Genomic DNA, 23,344 nt, shown 5'->3' on the forward strand with positions numbered 1-23,344 from the left:
TTTTACTAATTATTCAGGTGCAGAATTATTGTCACTTACAAAATGCTTATGCTAGAAAAAAACTGTTCTAATTAAATAAAAGGAAAATATTTCTGTTTATTAGTATATTTCTAAATTTGTACATGGGAATAGTATTAGCTCTGGATGCCTTCTGACTCAAAGTTGTGTATTGCTCCAGGACTGAAAAAGCATATTAATGCAATAATAATATTATGTAATACTGCTGAGGAGGCATCTTACAAGCGGTGGTCTTTGCCACCTGAAAGCAGTATCTTTTCCACTTGTTTTAATCACTGGGCCTGGGACGCATCACGTATCAGTTCTGCGTGACACAATGGCCATACAGCAGCATGGTGGATTTTCACTCATGCTAGCCTGGGGATTACTGCCAGCCTTGTCAATGCATTTGGGTTATTTTTTCCGCTCAATTATTCAGCTGAAACCCCAGATTCGACATGTAGAGGGGTAGTTCTGCAAACTTAGCCAGAACACAGCTCTGGAGATGGACATGGCCCCCTTTCCAGAGAAGCATCCTATCTGAAGGGGAGTTGCAGTTTGCTCGTTCCCTCACAAATAAACACCAGTTACGAGTCAATCTGCAGAACTAAAATTGGAAACCACCTGATGGACTCAGCACAGCAAACTGGGCCCAGCCTGGGGCCAGCCGCAGGGATTTTCCTCACAGTGCCCGGCTCCCTGAGGTGTCCGGAACCCAGCAGGGCCTGAGTTACGGAGATCGATCTGTATATGTCCCCGCACCGTCCCTTTGGCACGAACCCGCAATTTCTGTGCCTACAGAGGATGATCACCCCCTAAAGCCCGAGGCGGAGGGCGATGCCCACGCTGGGAAGCGGGAGGTACCTCAGTCTCCTCAGCGTCCGGCCTGTCGCGCCTCTCTCCTTCCCGCCGCCATCCTGGGCGGGCTGCGGGACCTCGCCGCTAGGTCTCGGCTGCGCATTTCCCCTCAGGGCGGGCGAAGGCAGCGGGACGACCTCCAAGCCAGGGGCGGGAACCGCGGCTGGCCGAGGACCCCGCGGGGCAGGGCCGGGCGGTTTGTGTGGGGAAGGGAGGCTCCTCGCTCCCTCAGGGCCGCCCGCCGGCAGCTCTCCCAGGCCCGCACCCCGCGAGAGGGCGCTGGCGGCGGCACGCCGCTTCCCGGGAAGACTGAAGTTTGAAAAAGTGCCGGTTGCTGGCGGTGCCGTACGGAGCAATGGCGGCGGCGACCCCGCAGGTGAGCGCCGCGCCGAGGGCTCGGATGGACGCCAGTATGGCGGGCGGGGCGAGCCGCGCCTCAGGCGAGCGGGCCGCTGGGTAGCCCCCTGCGCCCTCCTGGGTGGCCCCCTCCGCTTTTCGGGGCCCTCTCCATCCTCCCGCCCGGAAAGCGTAGACCCCTGCTCCGCCTGTAGCCCTCGGCCCCGGAGAGGGAGCAGGCAGCGGCGGGGGGAGCGGGGCTTCCCGCTGTCTCCTCCGCCTCCCGCGGCGGCCGCGCCCCGGGGGGGGTGGGAGAGGCTGTGGGAAGCAGGTGGGATCCCCTCAAAATGTCCTTTTCTCGCCTCAGGGAAATGGGGTTCGGGCCAAGTTGGTGCCCGCTGAGGAAATCCCCTCACGGCATCGGGGGGGTGTGAGAGGCGAGGCGGCTGCTGGGGCTGGCAGGCGGGAGCCGGGGGAGGGCAGCCAGCCTCCGTGCTCGGAAAAAACATTCATTTCTGGGATAAGCTCCCCGGAGTGGAGGAGATGCCCTGCCCTCTTTCCTTGAGTAGTTTCAAACCTTAGCTGGGAAAGAAGGGATGGAGAGACCGGCACAAAGAGCGCTCGCTGCCAGCCCTGCCGCTCTCCTGCGCTCGCTGCCTTCCGCCCTTACGCGAGTTGGGAAGGGGACCGGCTCCAGACGGGATTGCAATCGCCTTTTTCCAAACCTTGCAGTGGCTTTTTCTCATAAAGAGTGAATGTGGCTAACGTGAATCTGCCCGACACAGGCCTCATCACCTACTGCACAAAGTTGCCGTGAAATATGTGGTTTAAAATGTCCTGGTGAACACCAGGGTCTGCAGGGGGGATGGCCTCCTTGTTGCTGGCTCATTAAATTGAATTGTAAATCGATTTCTGTGTCAGTGTGTCCTCAAACCAGGACATAGTGGTGAAACTGTAAGGGCCAGGTCTGCTCTGGGATTTGTGCAGGTGAAGCTCGTTGCCAGGATGGGCTTGACTGAGGGGATGGGATCTCCCTGGGCTGCATCCAAAGCACTGACCACAACGTTGATACCTCTGAAATTTTTGTTAGTTAGGAAGCAGTCTAGACACTTCAGTATGACATGAATCTAGTGGAAGCCATGGGTGAGTTCTGGCAGTTCCACTACAAGTACCAGAGGCAAGCTAGTTTAAGATAGCTTGGGTATTTCTCTGCAAGCTGTAAACGTGTTTTGGGATTGTGTTGGAGACATACCCTGAAGGACTGACCTTCCCAGGCAGCCCAAGAACAGCTGCAGCATGGGCTGTGGCAGTGTCCTGACACCCCACTGAAATTCCTGAGTCAGAATGCAAAATGCAAAAACCCCAATGCAAATTCAGCTTTCCCATCCTCCTCAATAATAGAATATTTTATCTTCCTGGTGCAAACAATGTCATTGGTATGGTACTCTCTGATCTGTAGAGGGGAAGAAGGATCCAGTAAAACATACCATGCTTACATTCTAGATATATTTAGAAAACTAGCATGGTGCAGTAAGACTAGCTTTTGGCAGAGAGTATCGTGGAGGAAAATTGACCTGAGAACTGCCTAGACTGTACCTGTTCTCTGAATCAAAACCTAGGTCTCTGTATTCATCACTCTTTATTGGTATTACTCTTGCACTGCTGCTCATTCCATTGGTCTGGGTGGATCCAGGGGGTGGATTGCTTGCAGCCATTTGCATAGGTTGGATAGAAAATAAATCTGTATGCTTTTTCTAATTATTTAAATGAGAATTGCAACCAGCAAACTGCTTTTAGCCACTTGCTACAGACTGGATAATGAGCTTTCTGATTTTCCAGCTTTCATCTGGTAAAGGTTGCCTGTGACTCAGGAACTCCATGATTCAAGTTCTTCCTCACAAAACTTTGGATGTTTTTCAAAGCTCTGGCTTAGTTCCTGGCTTTACTAATCGGGCGAGAACTTCCTGGAACCAGGATGTTAATCTGAACCTTTTTGTTTTGTTACCGATCTGAACAACTCCTATTTTGGCTATTGTGTATCTGTTGCAAACCCAACTTGGTTTTAGGCCAACTTTAAAATATTTTTTTTTCCTTCTTCTTATTTTGCTATTAGACTGAAATAGTAGCAAAAACTAATCAAGGATGTTTGGTTGGGTCTTTGAGGTGCATAACAAAATATACAAATATGATTAAATAATTGTTTCTGTGTGAGTGACATAGGCTTTGGATGTAAAACACACTCTTAAAGTGCAGTAATGTACACGAGTAACACAAAACCAGTGTGGTTTATTGTTGGAAATGTGGTCAACCGATGAAAGTGTGAGAGCAAGTTGGGATTCCTGAGTTCTGTCTTTAGTCACTGACGTGCTGTGTGCCATTAGGTTGGTTAGTGTAGTGGAGTTTGACTGTGTAACTATTTATTTCACATTTAAGCAGGGAGTACGATGATGTTGTTAATGTTAGGTTATTAATATATAATTGCTCTAAATGCCTTAAAGCCACTCTTCCTGTTGAAGAGAAAAGCATAACCTCTTGCTTGGATCCATTTGTTACAGTGTTAGGTAGCATCCTCACTGATAAAGCTTTCGCAACTCCTGTGTGAGATGTACCTCTGCTGCTACTGCTTATACTGTGTATGTCCAGAGACTGTAAACAGAGCATCTCTGTCCAGAGCTATTGATGAGGCATATATCACTACAACAAGTAGTATTGAAAATGATGTAAAAGAAAGTCCAGAACAAGCTTGAATGCTACTAATGCAAGTCAAAATAATCAACACTTTAAAGCAGCCTTATCGCCTGTACATTACAAGCAGAACAGAGATTGAGTCAACAGTCTAGTTCCTTTTTCAGATACAGCAGAAAGTTAAGCTTACTCTTTTGCTTGTTCATTTGTAGAAACAGCTGTAGGTTTTACATTTTTCTTCTTCAGGGGTAACAGCTGAGAGTTAATGCATGCTTGTGACATTGCTAAAAAGCTCTTAGTTGAGATGTGTCTTTGAACAGTCAGCATCAAGACGTATGCGGCTAAAAATCTGTATGTATTACATCATACTAGTAAAAGTTAATGTTGATCAGAAAAAGGGCAAATATTGGCTGGGCTTTGATACTTGGAGAACAAAGGTGTGTGTAGACATTAAATAACAAAGAGACAAGTAAAATGAAGGTTTTTCTCCGTTATGGTTTAAAACCAAATTAAGGCATGGTAAGGTCAAAGTTGTATTCTGTCTTCTGCAATTTAAGTGTAGGTCTCATCTTCTTAAAAATTTGGTGAAAAGATTGACTTCAGAATTTGTGTGAACCAGTTTCTAAATGAAATACAGGAGTGGAATCTTATGAGAAATCTTATGCTATATCATAAAAATGGTTGAGCTGTGTTATCTCTGAAATCCTCTTGCCCAATGCTGATCGATTGCAGGGCAGCTGTCTCTTGCAGCTGGGCAATGGTGTGAACTTAATGGATCCAAGCTTCCAGCAAAAACTGGAGGGTGAGAAGGAACTACTTCGCCGTGCAATACAGAAAGAACTGAAGATTAAAGAGGGAGCAGAAAACCTGCGCAAAGCAACAACAGACAGAAAGAATCTTGTTCATATAGAGCATGTGCTGAAATCTTCCAACCGAAAACTGGAACAACTGCATTGGGAACTTCAGGAACTTAATGCAAGGATTGTAGTAACAGACAAAGAAGAGAGTAAGACAGGTAGGTCTTGGGTCACGATTGACAGGAAAATTGTCTTACAGTGCTTCAATGTTTATATATATTGAGTTGATATATGTATATTTTTCTGTTGAGGGCTTACAAGTATTGGGAGTTTCTTCTGTTGATATTTAGCTGATGAAGTGATCTGTGCCGTAAAAAGTTGAGAATGGGGCAATAAAGGTGAAAAGAGGCAACAGGAGGGATCAGTGTATAGAGAAGACCAGCTGAGAGTGCTGGGCATGGACAATATTCAGGAGCAGGCTGTAGGTGGAATTGTAGAGATTTGAATAGAGTTTCTGGGCAGTTGAACATCCAAATATTTTACAGGATGAATGAGTATAAAATTGGCAGAGTGCTTGTTAGGATGTTTCACAGAAAAACTAAGAAATATTTATGGCTATGAGCTTAAGCTTCATTTGAACGTGTTTTGCAGTCAGTTTTGTAGACAAGACCTTTTTGTACCTTATTTTATAGTCTAACCTTCTTTGATAGAGTCATCTGTCTATAACCCGGTGAAATGGCACACAAAAAGATGACTAATGGTATTGATTGTATTATTTGTGCAGATGGATCTATATCTCCAGATCCTTGTCTCTGGGAGAGAAACCCGGACCCCATGGCCAGGAAGGTTGAAGCTCTGAAAAAGCAGCTGCATGTTGAAATGAAAGTGAAACAAGGAGCTGAGAACATGATCCAAATGTATTCAACATCCAAGGTAAGCAGGAACAAACAATCACCTGGGAACATGAATTCCTGGATCAAAATTTGTATTTAAAGTCCATACACAAAAACTCACTCTGGTAATTGGTATGTGAAAGAAATTCATTTGCGAAGCTTGCTTGACTGAGTCCTAACTGTACATTTTGGTGCTCAGCATAGTGACAGCATGTTATGTTACTGCACAGGACAACCAATACTGCCATTCTGCATTAGACTTACTGCAATGTGTTACAGATTTCAGGAATTTAGCAGGAATCGCAAAGAAATTGGATGGTGCATGTTTCATTTGCCAAGACCTTAAGCCAATCTATAATTACTGGATGTTAGGAAAAGGCTTTTCTGAAAGTGTAGTGTATTCCACTTTGGCCCATGATGTGGTTGCCTGTGCCTTTTTCAGAAGCATCTGGTGGTGATCACTGTTAGAGGGGTGTTATTAGACTGGACAGACAGGCATGGTCTGGCAGTTGTGATCCTTTTGGCAGCTCTTATATGGCAGATGCTGATTGTGCTTTTGTGCTTGAATGTTGCTTAGTGGTATTAATGATAGAGTTGGGAATCAGGTTGTTTTAACTTAGCCACGTAAATCCTTCTGTAGTCTCAGTGGAAAGTGCTAGGTACCTATAGAATAGCTTGTGTTATCATTCTGGAGAAGATGAATGGCCCTTTGGAAAGACCTGCCTCTCCCTACCAGCTGTAGACTCTACATTACTTCTTAGGTCTATATGTTTAACTTAGCTGGCTCAATGCCAACATAGAGGTGTTAATGCATCTAATCTCAACACTTGTAGTGACTCTAGAGACAGATTTGAGCCAAAGAAAAGTATCTCATAGGAAGTGGAGTGATAGAAGTGCTATCTCTAGAAAAACTGTTCCAAGCCTGGGAAAGTAGTGAGGGCAATATAAGAGGTACATTCAGTCACTGATTTGAGGAAAGTTAAAAAGGCATTGGTATTGTACACTGAGTTGTTGTGATGTTTCGATATCCCTAGGTTGTTTAGGATGGAGCACAGCATGTGGTATCTTTTTGTGAGAAAAAGTTTCAGAGGTTTACTGGTTTCATAGTCATCCCACTTTTTGAGTTTGGCGTTATCATATTTAAAAGTCAAAGGATAATTAAAAAAAAAATCCAAGCTATTATGAAGCTTAATTCAGTAAGACCAGCAGTGTAGAGGGTTGTGATATTTTTATTTGTTCAAAACCTCTGTTCAAAACACTGTAAACACAGTTGACCAGTGAACCACAAGTCTGCAAAGTTTGGTATTAACTGGACATGTCCTTGACCTGCCCTTTCCCTCTACAAATGGAGATCGTGATCTCAAAGTCCTTGATCCTCAGCGGTGTCTCCTTTGCATAACTGCTTATTTATGCCATTTCAGAATCATTTATGACCCTTCTTGCAGATACCACCTCATCCTCATGTGTGAACACATCATTGTAATCTATTTTTAATGAGCATGGTTCTCTCTTTGCATATGCTTTCTTTTTGGCAGGAACGGAAGCTGCTGGCTACAGCTCAGCAGATGCTTCAGGACAGCAAGACAAAGATTGAAATAATCCGCATGCACATTGTGAAAGTATCTCAGTCAGCAGGAGGGATGGAAGATACAGTGGATCCAGCAGGTAAGGTGTTTTAAGTGCTAATACAGCCCAGAACAGATGCGGCCAAAGCCCCAAGATCCAGAATACAGGGGCAGTTTTCATCCTTGCCATGTTTTATCTCCAAAATGGCCAGTGAGGATGGGGACCACCATCAGTGCTTTGGAGCTGCGTATTGAGGAGCTGAGACATCACCTGCGCATTGAAGCTGCTGTAGCTGAGGGGGCAAAAAATGTGCTGAAGATCCTAGGAGGGAGTCGGGTACAGGATCGCAAGTTTTTGGCTGAGGTAAGCACTTATTCAGGCCTTCTTGAGAGGGTAATTTCATGCCTCAACATTAGTAACTAAGCATGAATGAGTAGAGTTAACCAAGAGTTATTAATTTGGGAAGTTCCTGTCTCTGTGAGGACAGAATGATTTGGATCACTTTCCCTTCTAGGGATAATATTCCTTGTTTTGGTAAAATTTCTCAGGAACATCAGAAGTGACACATGGGCTGGTCAGGATCTATGGGAAAATATTTTGTCTTGTTCCTTTATTAGTAAGGCGTTAGCTGGTCTTCTTTTGGCACTTACTGTAGTAGTTCATAAATGATTAGTAGTACCTGGACGGGGGCTGTACACTGAAAATTTTTGCTTGCTTTCTGTTCTACTTCATGTTCCTAGGCTCAGGGTCGTTTGCAAGAGTCCTCTCAGAAGATTGACCTGCTGCGCTTGTCCTTGGAACATCAGCTTAGTGAGCTTTCTCCTGATCACCCAAAAAGAGCGCTTATTAAACAGGAATTAGTAAATACTTCCTCCCTGGGAGCTCAGCATGGCAGCATCCAACCCACTTCAGTCATCAAACCTACAGCCCTTACAGGTACATAAATCCTGCATGGCATGTTCTTGTGAGGAGGACAAAGGGGAAAAATATGTTGCATTTCCTGTCATTGTTGTAACGCCTCTTATTATATGGACATTTGATTTTCTAGGAACGGAACTTACTTCTTTTGGGCCAGTCAGAGTTTTCTGATCATGTGGATTTGCAGTCTGTTAATCTGGGGTAGATTTGAGCTATTATCCAAGAAATCATGAATCTGAGAAATTCTTGGACCCCTGTGAGGACAGGCTGACACTGGAATCACTTCATCTTTTACATAATAATATTCTTTTCTCTCTTAAAACCCCTCAGGAACTTTGGAAGTGAGACTGATGGGCTGTCAGGATCTATTGGAAAATGTTCCAGGACGCTCCCGAATGACTAGTTCTTCTCCCATCTGTGGCAGCCCAAGTGATTTGAGGTCTCTGTCCCGAACACGAATTGGCCTGGGCCGTAGTGGTGCAGGAAAGTATCTGCGGAATGAAGAGCCATGTAGTGAGTATAGGATTCCCTGCTGAATTGTGAGTGGCATGTGGGAGCATGGGGGCTTCTCATCAAGGTACTAGGTTAGCCTCGTATGAGTTTAATTATAAGAAACCTGGTTTCTGCAAAACTAAGAGAGAGAATGAATTGCATTATACCTGATCTTTGTAATACTCTCCTGGAAAATACATATGATTGGGATATTAACCTTCAGCATGAGAAATTTTCTTTGGTAAAAGGTTATAATCCATGTTTGCTCCTTTGTCTAGATGAGGTCCTTGCTGTGCTCAAAGTGGACAATAAAGTGGTTGGCCAAACAAACTGGGGACCAGTTAATAACCAGGCATGGGATCAGAGCTTCGTCATTGAGCTGGACCGGGTAAGTCTGCCCCAGATTCCCTGTGTTGTGTTTGTTTTTCCATTTCACCTTACCTGATTTGCTCATTTAGCTGCCATTCCATTTGATTCAACTGTGTATTGCTGCTGTCCCCATGTCCTTTTATGTGCCAGTTATCTTAGTCTTCCCCTGAAGGTAGTGCATCCCTGGCAAAGATTCATCCTGAACAGCATCTGTTGGCCTTCTCTCCTTGTCTGAGCAGTCTTATTTCATCTTACCAGCAAAGTGGCTCTCACAGGGATTTTTGAAATGAGGAGCCAAGACAGCCATCTCCAAGAGGGTCAGTAGCTAAGAAAATCAGAAAACAACAGAGAAAGCAGGGAACAGAAGGATTAAAGAACTTTCTTAAGCATACTGTTTAGTTAACTGATTTTTTTACAACAGCATGTGTGTGCCATTTCCAGAGCATGGGGCAGTATGTAACTCTTCTGTTTTCTTTTTTCTCCCCCACCACTCACGCATCCCACCAGTCTCGTGAGCTAGAAATTGCAATTTATTGGAGAGACTGGAGAGAACTATGCGCAGTGAAGTTTTTGCGTTTGGATGATTTCCTTGATAACGAGCGTCATGGGATGTGCCTCTCACTTGAACCCCAAGGAATGCTTTTTGCAGAGGTATAAATGTCAGCTTTGTTTCTTTTTCAGAGAACTCTGTCTGTTTAGGGTGCCTGCCCTGACAGCAGTTGTTCAACCCAGGACACAAGGAATGGAAGGAACAATAATCTAGAAGGGTAGAATGGCACCTGAAATCCTTTTGCATGAATACCGCATATAAGAATAAGGAACAACATGATATAATAGATGTACACATGCCATAGACCAGAGTGATTCTTCAGCTGCTCCTCTGTAATTATATGTGTGTGTGCTGTGAAATCCGTTGGTTTTTATTTGCTTTTATTATGACTCATCGGTGACACTTTAATTAAGCATATGGCTTAATGGTCAGATTTGAATCACAGAGACTGTAGAACCAGAGATCCAAATTCCCTTTGGGTATGCATATTTTATCATCTTTCTGAGGCTAATAATGAAGAGTTTGGAGTACCATCAATGAAGAGATCATCCAGATAATCCCTTAAAAGCCTCAGCACTTTCTTCTTTGTGTTGTGATGAAAGTTCCTGTGGTTATCTTTCCAAAAGTGGGATCTTGACCTCGTGTACCCAAATTTGCCTCCTCTCCCCGTCTTCTTGGTTTTTTGTGGTTTGTTTTTGTTGGGGGTGTGTGGGTTATGTTTTGGTTTTGGTTTGTTTTTTTTTTTTTTTTACTTCTGTGCCACGAACTACTCTTTTTTTTTTTTTTTCTCTACAAATGACTATGTTCTTTATGTATGGTTTTACAAATTAGATTAATTTTGTTTGGGATACGAATTGGTCATAATTTTGGGGTTTTTCTGCATTTCAGGTAGTAGAAAATTCCAACATCTAAAACCACAGTTGAAGTAATAGGTGTTTAGAGGGTGAAGCTAGAATAACACAGTCCAGAGTCTGTCTGTGGGAGTGACTCCTAACTTACCAAACAGATATGATTGGAGAATTTGATGAGAGAGCGGGCACGTGTGAAAGTTTTTGTGTTCACAGTGTAAATGAAGTATCCTGACAAATCCTCTTTGCTTCTCTGACAGGTGATGTTCTGTAATCCTGTCATTGAGAGAAAGCCAAAACTGCAGCGACAGAAACGCATTTTCCCCAAACAGAAAGGTAATCTCCTAGACAGCTGACTGCTTACTATGTAGCATGTGAAGGTGAGGGCAGGGTTTTGCACAAGCAAGCTGGCATGTACTCCTATCATTAAATTTGGGAGACATTAAAATGCTTGCTAATTACTGTAAGTAGGTGGGCTTTATTAGAATGTGAAAGTTTGTTCAGTCACAAAAAGTGCAGGCAGTCTGGCTGCAGCATGGTGTGTAATGTGATATTGTTGCGATGTTTCTATTCACCATTAACATTGTTAGGAAGATATAGTTACTAGTTATTTAACAGACTTCTCAGCAAGGTCCAGGACTTAAGCTGTACTAATTTAACCAGCAATTGGTTTAACCAGCTATTGGGAGATTTTCTGGAAAATTCTGAATTATGGAAAACTGTAGAACAAACAGGTTACTGATTGTCTGTCAAGTCTTTAGAGCTGGCATCTCAGATCAATTGTTTAGGGATTGGAATAACTTACATACTTTCTTTTTTTTTGTCTGCAAATTCTTTTTTGTGAAACTGAATAAGGTAAGACTTTAGATACTGAGGACTCCTGGCAGTGAGGATAAATGAGATTTTTATATTTATATTCTTCAGAAAGTAGTAAAAATAATGAAAATATTCCAATTTTTTTACTCTTTTTATGACTTTTTCAGAAACTTGCTGTTAACAGGCTGCATGATTAAAATGCAGTGTTGAAATAGAGGAAAATCTGACTTAGAATAAAATAAATTCTTAATGTTTTATGCAGTTTCTACTTGAGGATTGTTATGACATTATATGGATCTGAATGTAGGTGAAATAGTAGATCTGTTTCATCTTCATTATTAAACTTTCTTTCCTGAAAAATAAGCCCATTCTCCCTAAGGTGGGCTACCTTTTTGAGTAACCCACGGGTGTTTGGGTGAAATGGTAATTTAACAGTACATTAGACTGTAATTTGTGTTGTAATCTCACTGGTGTTTTGACTCTGACTCCTCTAGGGAAGGAATTTCTCCGAGCTCCTCAAATGAACATAAATGTTGCTGCTTGGGGTCGCCTGATGATGAGTTTCCTTCCTCCGTGTAGTTCCATGAGCACTCTGAGTCCCCCACTTCATGATCCCATTCACACAGACTTCTCTCCAGTTCCCCCACAAAGTCATGTAGATTCAGTGTCCAAAATGAGTTGGTAAGTTGTGTTCTGAGTGTTGCTGGGTGGCACTCTTACTAATGTGGAGGAAGATATTGATGTGAAAATTGTATCTGTGGAACTTAAGTCAGGATTTTAAGAAAAGCCGATGTTGCCTGAAATTATGTGGTTTTAGTGGGGTGTTCGATAGGCTGTGGCTAGCTCTGATTTATTGTTAGCAGTTAGACTGATTTCCAAAATTGCTGTCCTAACAAGCAGTGTGTTCCAGAGCCAGAGAAACTCCAGCAGCTTTCCTCTCCTCTGAAGTGAGAACTTTGGCCATAAAAGTGGTGATATGTAAACACTGTGATACAGGAAAAAAAAAAAAAAAACAACACCCAAAAACAAAAGCAGATTTTCAAAAGTTATTTTATATACACAAAAAGATGTACTGGTTCTACACTGTAAAGGAAAGAAAATTCCACTCATTAAATGTCTTCACTAGTATAGTAACTGAACTCTCTATGCAAGATCACAAAGTGATTGTTGTGAAAATGATTCTTCTTTCATGAGATTACATGTACCCCCACAACTACTAGCATAGTGTAGCATTCAGAAGGTACATAGCTAAGCTTTTAAATATGCTGTAGAAGAAAATTCTCTAAATAATAGTTTTCTAAAATTGTCTGAATTAATTTTTAGAGAATTAGTCATTCTCTAAAAGAGAGTATTCCCACTGATTCACAAGACCTAGGGGAAAAAAAAAAATCAAGTCAACTACTGTGTTGCTGTTAAAATCAAGACTTCCTTTAAATTCTTGATCATAGTGGCTTATTTCTACAAACCTATGTTTCAGAGTTAGTATTGAAACGTGACTCTAACCATCAACAACTTAATAGCACATTTTCTTTTTATTAATTTCAGAGACCATATGTCTTGTTGATACTTCACAGACTTGTGGTGTGAATCAGGGAGTTCAGTTGTTCAGTGTATTGGACTTTGCTTATATAGCAAAGTTGATCCAAAGGTGTCTGTGTATAGTATTCTGCCCTAAGACAATCTCCTTCAATTTTGTCTTACAAATGCAGTGGCTTTCCTGTGGCTAAGCTTACATTTGCTGATGAAGCACCACCCAAGCCTCCACGACTTTTTTTGATGGCCAACTCCAAAGAATCAACACCGTCTCCTGCAGATTCTCCGGTAATAGGGAGACTAATGGGCTAATAGGGAGACTTTTCTTTGTTGGTGTGCTTTCAAGCCTGGTTTTCCTGTTTGTTTAGTAGTGGATAAATTAACTATACTTTAGGCAGGTGCCTCTTCATTAGCTGGCTCATCTCCAGGGATTCAGAATCCAGTGAGCTATTTTGGCATGGAGTCTTCACGAAAGTATTGCACCTCCTTTCTTGCCTTCCCTTTTCCCCTTTTGCCTTCCCTTTTCCCCTTTTGCCTTCCCTTTTCCCCTTTTGCCTTCCCTTTTCCCCTTTTGCCTTCCCTTTTCCCCTTTTGCCTTCCCTTTTCCCCTTTTGCCTTCCCTTTTCCCCTTTTGCCTTCCCTTTTCCCCTTTTGCCTTCCCTTTTCCCCTTTTGCCTTCCCTCTTTTTTTAAATTAGAAGTTCCTTTTCTTGGAGAAGCAAAATGGGAGGTAGGTCAGCATTGGGAGTTCAGGCCAAGAGTACAGAACAGGTGACTACAGAGATAAAGCAGGGAAGGAGGGTCAGCGGGCTTTTAGGACCTGATGAAGTTCTCTGTCATTAAAGAAACCGGGCAAAACCAAGAAGAGCATTACTTCTCTGACAGGAAGGAGCAGGAAAATTGGTTTGAGTGGTGCAATGGTTGATGACCTGTGTTCTACCACATCTTACCCTTTCTGATTTGGCTTTGGTGATAGAGGAAACTGCATTCTTTGAGCATTGTGACTCTTTTTAGGACATGAGATACCTTTTTTCTAGAAAGGAAATGTTTTATCCTAGACTTCTAAAAGCACTTATTTTAAAGGATTTGACCCTATCAAAAAATATTGTACATGGGAATAGTTTTGTGTGACTATAGACAATCTGTTTTCATGCTGTTTCCCTCCAAGCATAGGTGATGACCAACTGCAAGAAGTTGTCTGTGGTTGTATTGGATCATGACAGAGGAGAAAATTTGGATGTGGGTGTTCAGGTCTGACTTGGTGATTCCAGAGGATGATCCACTGTAATTTTCCTTCTGTTCCTAGTGTCTGAAGAGGCTGCATGTTGAGAAGGTGTGTGGCTCTGCACTAACAGAATTTCCAATCCCGGCATCTCCAAGGTAACTATGGACAGCATGGGCTGTCTTGGGTCACAGATTAAAGAGGTACTGGGCTGAAATTTTGGAGCATGCAGTCTAAAATTCTGCTCAAGGTATGCTTTAGTTTCTCAGCAGCAGACTCTTAGTGCTGAGTGTAGACAATACTGTGAAAAGTCTGCTCCGAACTTCACTTGTCCAAATGTCTGCTGTGTCTTATCTGCTTATTAACCCCAATACTTAGCCTGTTGATGGGCTGTACACTACAGTATAATAGATGACTTTAGTAGAAGGTAAAGTTGCTTAACTGTTTTCAAGTGCTTCCTTGTGTTTGAAGTTTTATGGTGTAGTACGTGCCTGAATTCTAAGTAACACATTTCGGAAACACTTTTAGCATCCCTCACACTTCTGTTTCTATTGATATGCAAGATACACTGTCTTTCATTACGTAGGGAGGTATAAAACACTAAGTTGTTTATAGTGTATGACAGTTACATGTACATAATTTGTATGTAGCAAGGATATACAGTAGTAAGTATAGCAAAACCAGGACAATTAAAAAAAAAAAAGTTGAATAAATATTGACCAAAAAAGCACAGATAGCACAATGTATCTAAGCTGATCTTGCAGGTCAGATCATAGAATTATGTTCATAACTTCATCATCACTTTTGAGGGGTCCCATTTTCAAACCCCTATAGTCAGGCACCCACCTGCCTTCTCTCTGAGAAGGCTGAGGAGAGGGTTGAGTCCTTCATGAGTAGATACTTAGCCCTTCTTTTCACTCAGTGGAGGAGTATGGAGTGTCTGCTGTCTTTTAAAGATGATTCTGGACTAAAGTGTTTGGAGTGTGGGTTGTTGGTTGTGTTGTTTGTTTTTTTTCTTAATTCTTTCCAAGCAATTCTGCAGCCTTAGTTTCCTTGGTAACACCTTGTGGCTGACATAACATTCTATAACATCTTTTTATTCAGCTACTTATTTTCCAGCAACCTTTTATGTCTGTAGTCTTACCATGTTTCACTTCTAATTACTGTTCAATAACTTCTTATGCCCTTGTCCTACTCGTACTATACATGTTCATGTCTGATTAACACAATTGCTGTTCAGCCCGCTGAAAAGAGCATAGGCAAAATTGAATTTTACTACTGCAAGGATGGGGTTGAAAGGGAACTAACCCTGTTATGGGAAGTAACAGAGAGAGCAAGCAAGCCTTTGGAGAGTCAGAATCATTGCTCGTGTTGCCAGTACAGATGGAAAACAGACTGCTGCCACTGGAAGCAGTTTCCTCACCTGTCGTTACCTGCTCCTTTCTTGGAGTGGCAAACAGCAGCGGCAAGCCTAAGTTTTCAGGATGTTTTGGGTATTGTCTCAGCAATTCTTCTTTGTTTGTTTGCAGGAAAAGGACAGTTCAGCTTGAGGATTTTCATTGCATAGCCATGCTGGGACGTGGCCACTTTGGGAAGGTAGTGTATAAGTGTATACTTTGTGGAGGAGGGCAGTAGGACTGTGGTTGTTAAGATGGGCCTCTGCCTCAGAGTCTGAATAGAAACATTACTGTATGGAAGAGATTTGTTGCAGTGCAGATATAGAAAACAACCCCAACCACATAAACAGCTGATAATTCCTGTTAACAGTCAAAACTCCTGAAGATTTGTGGCTTCAAAGCCTGGAGAAAACCATCCAGGGAGTGCTAAGTCATTTCATAAAGCACATCATTACCGTTCTTTTCATTATCATTGTGATCACTAGTGGAATAGCTCCATTCTCAAAAACTGTGTGTGTAGTTGCATGCTGTGAGAGCTCTGAGGTGTTCATAAAGCACTTAGCCAGCTGTGAGACTACTGTTTATGAAAAGAATATAACTTACACTGACATCCTTCTGGACTGCTGCAGCACAAGGAGCAGGAAATAATGTTCTCCATTTCTGGAGTTACTTGAGCTTGGTTTTGAGAATGACTGTCTGGAGTGGATGGAAATCATTTGTGTCAATGGGAGTCAAAGTAATTCAATAAGGAAATAACAGATTTGTTTGAAGTAGAGACTTTCTGTTGTCTTTCAGGTACTGCTGGCTCAATATAAGGCAACTGGGAAGCTGTACGCTATCAAAGCCTTGAAGAAAAAAGATATTATTAGGAGAGATGAAATTGATAGGTGAGCGTTGTTTAGAGATGGTACCATCTATTGCCAGAGGCTACATTAACACACCTGTAATCAAATGTCAGTAGGTATGATGTGTACGGGTCATGATATTATTAAGGCTAAATGTGACCTGAAGGCTTGGGTAACTAAAATCAGGAGTAAGGAACCTTATAACAGCGCTGCTTTCTATCTTCTGGTGGAATAACACCTGAAGAACACTCTAAAACTCACAGTTTGGAGGTATGTAAGATAAATACGTATTAGCCCTCACTCTTTTTTTCTGTAACTTGAGATGTAAAGATTTTCTTTTTCATCTTGTCTTTCTCAAAACAGGCTTTTCTGCTAGGTTTTAACATTGACATTTTCTTTCTCTGTATCCTGGCAGCTTGAACTGTGAGAAGCGAATATTTGAAGTGGTCAATTCTTCTGATCACCCATTCCTTGTGAACATGTTTGCATGCTTCCAGACACCTCATCATGCTTGTTTTGTAATGGAATATACTCCAGGTGGTGATCTTATGATGCGCATACATGAAGATGTCTTTCCGGAGCATGTAGCGCAGTGAGTTAGAATTAGCCTACTTTCCAGGCACAAAAAAATTTTAACTTGACTCTCATAGATATTTCCTGATAACTATTTCTCTTTTTTAGGTTTTATACAGCCTGTGTAGTCTTGGGGCTCCAATTCCTGCATGAGAAGAAAATTGTTTATAGGTAATGCAGCAAAGAATCAAGTATAAGACAGTTCAGCAACTTGAAAGTTTATTTTTCCTGTAGCTATATGTCTGGAGCTCACTATCTTGCTGGGGTCTCTAATCTTTCTGTCTGTCTTTATTTTCCTCTCACCTGTTGCTTTCAGCATGTTCATCGTGCTTACAGTAAAGAAAGTCATCTAGAAGCTATTCATCTGACATGTTGCAGGTGATTAATCCTCTGTGACATGTCAATAACTTCGGGGGGGCACCTGTAAGTCACTGCTTTCTTTTTTTTTTACTGTGATAGCCAAGTAATTTGTCATGCTGTTGTGGGATGCTCTTTTCCAGATGAATAAGCCCCACCCAGCTCTAAGCTGCTTTGTGAGCCTTTCATTAAGAGGAAAATGTCAATAAATTAAGGGGAATTTTCCAAATAATACGTTATTTAAACCAAATGTAGACTTTACTCAATTTAGATTTTATTCTCTTTATTCATATCTAGTTTCTGCCTCTTGCAAAAAAAGATGTTGGATGGCAATCCTTGGACTTCATCTACCATTTTCTTTCCTCTCCTTTGCCTGCAGGGACCTGAAATTGGATAATCTGCTTTTAGATGCTGAAGGGTTTGTGAAGATCGCAGATTTTGGGTTGTGTAAGGAAGGTGAGTGACTTTGAAGCCAAAATTGAACCGTCAGAACCAGTTTAGGATGGTTTAGGTTGGAAGCGACCTTGAAGATTATCGAGTTTCAACCCAAATACAGGTACTGAGGTGGCTGTGTGTAACTTGTATTCATCTCCATCTCAAAAATAAAACAAAACCTACCAAAACCAAAACATACACACACATCCCCAACAAACCAAACAAGAAAAAACCCTTACCTGTCTTGGCCATGATAAACTGGGAAAGACTACTTTGTCCTTTAATCTTCAGGAAACTTATGAAGGAGTTTACAATGTGTTTGTTTGCTCAAAGGAACCAGAGTATAGGATACTACAAAACACATGCTTGAGTAAATAAGCAATGGAATCTTCAGGAAGTTTCCATGGTTTTACTGTTTATTTAAGTATTGCCTGTATATTTCTTATTTGGAGTTTTTAGAGGCCTCATGTTTCATACTTCCTTATTGGCATTTAGAATCATTAATGACAGCCCTTACGCAGTTAACAGCATTAGACTATCAAGCGATAATCTATTGCTTTCAGAAGGTTTGACTGCATGTGATCTATTTAGTAATGTGTGCTGGATTTTGCAAGTGTTCTTTTCCTACAGGAATAGGTTTTGGAGACCGCACAAACACCTTCTGCGGCACTCCTGAATTTCTGGCTCCAGAAGTCCTGACAGACATCTCATACACTCGGGCAGTAGACTGGTGGGGACTGGGCGTTCTCATTTATGAGATGCTTGTTGGTGAGGTAAGGCCACCTTTCTATCAGAGGATCTCACTAAGCAGTCTTGAGGAGAGTAGTACCTGACCACCTGAGATAAAATTTTGCTGAATGTAGCCAACTATTTATTAGTACTTAATTTACATTTTTCTCATTTATAGTGCTTGGGAAACACTAATTAATCTGTACAATTCCCTGCTATTCTCATCCCTATTTAATAGTGAGGAATGGGTGCTATGTGGATTAAATAATAAAATGTCACAATTGCAGTCACCATTCCCTGGAGATGATGAGGAAGAAGTCTTTGACAGTATTGTCAACGATGAAGTCCGGTATCCACGATTCCTTTCATCTGAGGCACTTTCCATAATCCGTAAGGTAATGGGTTTGATGGGTGTCTGGGAGCCTGAGGAATTTGCATTTACTGTGTAAGTGGATCCAGGGGGACTCTATTAGGACAGGATAGCATTTGTGTGTGTAAACTGGAGCTGCCTACACAGACTAAGGAAATATTTTAAATTTACACTTATTTTTCCTTTCTTTCTCTTTATATAAATGCTATTCTTGTGTCTGAGGATGACTAAGCAGGCTTCTTACTGAGGTCTGTTGCTGCTAACTCTGAAATGGAGAAGTGTTTGTTCAAGTGCGGGAATATCAGAGTCATTCAGTGGAGATGGCTTGATTCAGTTTTTGAATGTGACCCAGTAGACACAGGTGCACAATTAAGATGAGACGCTTCATGTGGTTTATAGCAGGTACCTTATTGATGTTGGCAAGTTGTTTACAAGGAACTAGGTCTGAGCTATTGCTAGCAGATTATAACCTTGCTGCAAAGTGAGAATGAGAAGATACTGAGGGGTCAGTCCATCCCCTTCCTTTTGGTTTTCTTTCTCGAATGTTATTTCTGTCAATTTTTGTTCCAGTTGTTTAATTTTAAGCTTTGAAATTTGGTATTTCCTGCAGCTTCTTCGGAAATGTCCAGAGCGTAGACTGGGAGCAGGGGAAAAAGATGCAGAAGAGATTAAAATCCAGGCCTTTTTTAAGGTAGGAACTCACCTTATCCCTCCCCCTCATCTCTTGTGTTTAAGCTGCAAGTAATTTGCTTTCTGTTTGTATTGAGGCATAGTTCCGTTAATTTTCAGTGAGATCTTAGTGGTAGTTTCTGTTGCACCTCATGCTGTATTTGGGAATATGTTTCAATTCATGTTTGAAATAACATCCTCCGAGTGTGTTTTCTGGGATCTGTAAGCTTCCAGAGCCAGTTTGTTTTTTCTGATTGTGCTGCTTCTGTGTACAAATATACCTACCTTTTGAGCCATCAACAAACAACCCTGTTTAAATCAAACTGCAGCAGTCAAAGATGCTGTCCAGTGATGACAGTGATTGCCAGTCAGTCTATTTGACGGCACCTGCACTTGCAGGATATACATGAATCCTAAGAGAAATTGAGGTTAAAGACACATTTGCTTTGGGTCAAAGGTTCCTGACAAAGGTGTTACCATTCTTCCTTGTCATTACCAATCTGCCAGAAGTTATTAGACTTACAGCCCCTGGCTGGCTTTGCACTGGAGTAAGAAAAGAATTTGGATGTCAGCAGAAATTGCTGGGAAGTCCACAGGTCCACTTGACCACAACTGCACTTTAGTTTTGTCCCTCCTAAATGTAGTTTGAGCTGTAACTTTGTTTATTGGTGTTCCGAAGAACAGCCTTAGAGTGTAAGGAATCTGTACTACCTGGCCTGTACCCACTATGCTGGCCTTTTTTCAATTTTCTTTCTTGCTCGCGCGCTCTCTCTCTCTCTCTCTCGCTCTCTCTCTCTAGAAATAAGACATGTTGCAAGGGAGGCTGCAGTCCTTCCTCTTACTTTCACGTTTCATAAATAATCTTAATGTCTATCTCACCTGTTCGCTTCCTTCTCTTACAGGAAATTGATTGGGATGCCTTGTTTGCCAGGACTCTGAAGCCCCCTTTTGTGCCCACTTTAAGAGATCCCACTGACATTAGCAACTTTGATGAAGAGTTTACATCACAAAAGCCGATCCTTACTCCTCCAGAGGAGGTTGCTCTCCTAACCCATAAGGAGCAGACTGTCTTCAAGGACTTTGACTTTGTCTCCCGACACCTTTTAAATGTTTGATTCCTGTGCTATAAGAAACACGAACAGATTGTTACCACCTTGAAGGCGTGTAGAGAGGACTTGGCACGGGCAATGGAAAAGTCAACAGAATTTGTAGCACTGGTAGTGCTGATGACCCCAGGAAGAGAGTGCTCTGCAAGTTGAGTTAACCTACTGTGGGTTTTTTCAGCCTCATTTGTTGGAGGGATACTGGATGTCAATTATCTTTAAGGAGTAATTAATGTTTGATTGGATATATCTTCTGCTGCCATTGAATATAAATGGAAATTAGGAATTTAAGCTGGACTTCATTTAATGAAATCAAATCACCTCTGCAACCCAGGTTATTCTTTGCAGAAAGACTAAGTAAGTAGCACAGCTTTTTAAAGTTGCATTGTAGTAGGGGGAATGGCCACTTCTCACCTATTTTCTAGAAAAGATATGCAGCACTCCCTCTTTGTAATCATTTTATGCCCATTCCCACTCGTAATTATGTATGCCAGAGAAGGAATGTATTTTAACACAACCAAGACAATGATGTTTGGGTTTGATAATGATCCAAGTAATATATCTTAAGGAGTTTCTTTCTACTTCTTTGAGGATGCTAAATCTTAGTTATTTTTTTTAATGATATGAAAAAGCCACAGCTTTGCACATGCTACTTTTTTTTTTTTTTAAATAAAGATACCTTTTCTTATAATGAAATTTCAGCTTTTCATCTCCCTGGTGTTAGCTGAATGTTTCATATGAGGGTTAACCATATTCTGCTCAACAAGCAGGATTTTATTTTTCTCTCTAAATATCAATAGTAATATTTTCTTCCTTTCCTCCTTCTCACTCATCTGTGTACATATTGCATGGTGTCATCAGCTGTCACATACATATTTTCTTCCTTTCCTCCTTCTCACTCATCTGTGTACATATTGCATGGTGTCATCAGCTGTCACATACAAATGATTGCAGTCGAGTTGTCTCCACAGATGTTTTTTCAATGTGTATATCCTGAATCTTTTTTGTGATAGCTAAATGATAGTCTTAATACTGGAAACTCAGTAAGTTAAAGGTGATTTCATTTGCCTAGTAGCATATCTTGTAATTATACTTGATAAGGTAAATTTTCTTCTCTTAAATTCATGTTAACTTATTAGGCAAAAAAAGGAATGGTATTGAGAAATGAAGTATCACACCGACAACAAATAGGGGTGCACACCTATTACTCTTTCAATTTGTCTTCAGCAGAGGTATACAGAAGTTGAACTAACACAATTGTGCTATATCTGGAGATAAGGTTTGGGTGCAGCTAGTGAGTTGTCATTATTATATCAAAGCTGGTCTACGTGCTTCAGAATTCAGAGAGGTAAGAGCTATGTTTGTGCAAAACACAAATAATTCACCCTGAACCCAGATTTCCTATTTTCTGAGCCAAGTATAACTGCTTCTGAAATTCCCGCTCACAAATATCCTTGCAACCTCCTGCTCTGCCTTGCTGAGTAATGCCCAATTTAAAGCAGGATACACATTTTCCTCGCCCTTGTTTGAATAGTAACAGTTGGCTTGCTGTTGGCCCCTACAGTGTGTTTTGTGACTTTTCTTAAGGTCAAGGCCCTCTGTAAAGAGGTAAGTAGCACAGTGGATTGTTAGCACAGGTCAAACCTAGAATTTGGGTTCAAAGAGAGAGGCATAAAGAACAAAAAAGGCATGTTTAGTCTTTTAATTTATAGTTTATAGTAAAGTAAAAAGACTGTAAATTACCATCCTGGTGCACTTAAAAAAGAATTACCAAACAGAGCAAAACTGTGTGTTTTGAACTGTAATACCTGCTGACAAATTTTTATTTGCTACCTGAAGAATCAGAAATTGCTAAGTGGCAAATGAGCCATACTTTAGCAGGCATAGCACTGACACAAACAAAACTGCAGAATCCTTTCTGGATGGTATACAGTTATTATGAAAAAAAATCTTAGTGTTCTGACATCCCTCTGATAAGAGCTTCTGCCCTGAGCAAACACAGATTACAAACTCTGGAGTTGATCGAAAAAGGGATCCTTCTGCTGTTTTTTAAACTGCTTTTGGACTATGGTGCTGTATTAGTGACTACACTGTCCTTTTGTGAGTGCTTGTCCACTCTAAACCCTGAGTGCATCCTACCAGCTTGCCAAATGTGCTCTTGAGCTGGTGTTAATTCCTGAGCCAAGGCAATTAAGGCACAAAATAATTGTAACTAAGGTTTTGTTGCGGTGCTGGGTTTTTTGGGTTCTTTTTAAACAGAAGAGGGTCAGGACTAAAATTCACACCACAGCTTTTTCTGTTTTTAAAGCTAAAATTGGTCATCCCAAACATCCTTTTAGTTCCTCATGGAAACTTGAAGTAAGATGTGTTATTAGAATGGAAAACAAGCTTGCTGCTATCCTAGAAAGCTATCAGCACCCCCTAATCGCAGTGAAACAGGACTTAGAATATTTCGTTTTGCATTTAAACTTTGTATTCTATTAAACTTTTACTAGTATGTTGAGGTAGCAGTATTAACAACAGTGTTACTTGAAGGAGGTAAGAAGTACCCACCTCTGCTACTGGTTCTCTCCCCACTAGCTACAGGAAAGGTCTGAACGTGAAGTTATCTGCAGAAGTGATTCAGTAGGCAAGTATTACTTTTCTGTCCAAACAAAAGTGGATGGTATCATTCTTTGCTGACTTTGTTCAAAACAGTCTGTGAACTGTTCACAGCACCATCAACTTAAAACTGTTAGGAAGCATCACAGAGTACAGGCCAATTTCTCATAAGCTGAATTTGGTGCCCCAGAGATGTTTCTCATGCACATTAACACTCAAATCTTTGTGAAAAGCATTAAGTTGAGGCATGTGGTCAAAATGAAATTTGCTTTTGACTGTCCAAATATTTACTCAAATATTTCTAAATATTTACTCAAATATTTCTATTGCGTGCCCAACACTACAGACAAAAGGCACTGCAATTCTCACAGTGAGAACTATGTTGA

The 23,344-nt window shown here is 41.4% G+C and overlaps 1 protein-coding gene across 1 annotated transcript; it reads left to right on the top strand.

Moving 5' to 3' along the window:
* Positions 1–1,182: 1,182 nt before the first annotated feature.
* PKN3 (protein kinase N3) lies at positions 1,183–20,994 on the top strand. The gene is made up of 22 exons (XM_082492675.1): positions 1,183–1,231; positions 4,609–4,891; positions 5,458–5,606; positions 7,102–7,231; positions 7,344–7,495; positions 7,873–8,068; positions 8,381–8,563; positions 8,821–8,930; positions 9,419–9,562; positions 10,570–10,645; positions 11,620–11,806; positions 12,835–12,946; positions 13,964–14,037; positions 15,409–15,475; positions 16,072–16,163; positions 16,537–16,713; positions 16,803–16,865; positions 17,431–17,507; positions 18,117–18,259; positions 18,503–18,610; positions 19,196–19,276; positions 20,157–20,994. The coding sequence occupies exons 1-22, from the start codon at positions 1,211–1,213 to the stop codon at positions 20,367–20,369; spliced, it is 2,838 nt and encodes a 945-aa protein (XP_082348801.1). The 5' UTR covers positions 1,183–1,210; the 3' UTR covers positions 20,370–20,994.
* The last annotated feature ends 2,350 nt before the right edge of the window (positions 20,995–23,344 follow it).

Source organism: Vanellus vanellus (genome assembly GCF_965231255.1).
Source record: "Vanellus vanellus genome assembly, chromosome: 18".
NCBI classification, from domain to species: domain Eukaryota; kingdom Metazoa; phylum Chordata; class Aves; order Charadriiformes; family Charadriidae; genus Vanellus; species Vanellus vanellus.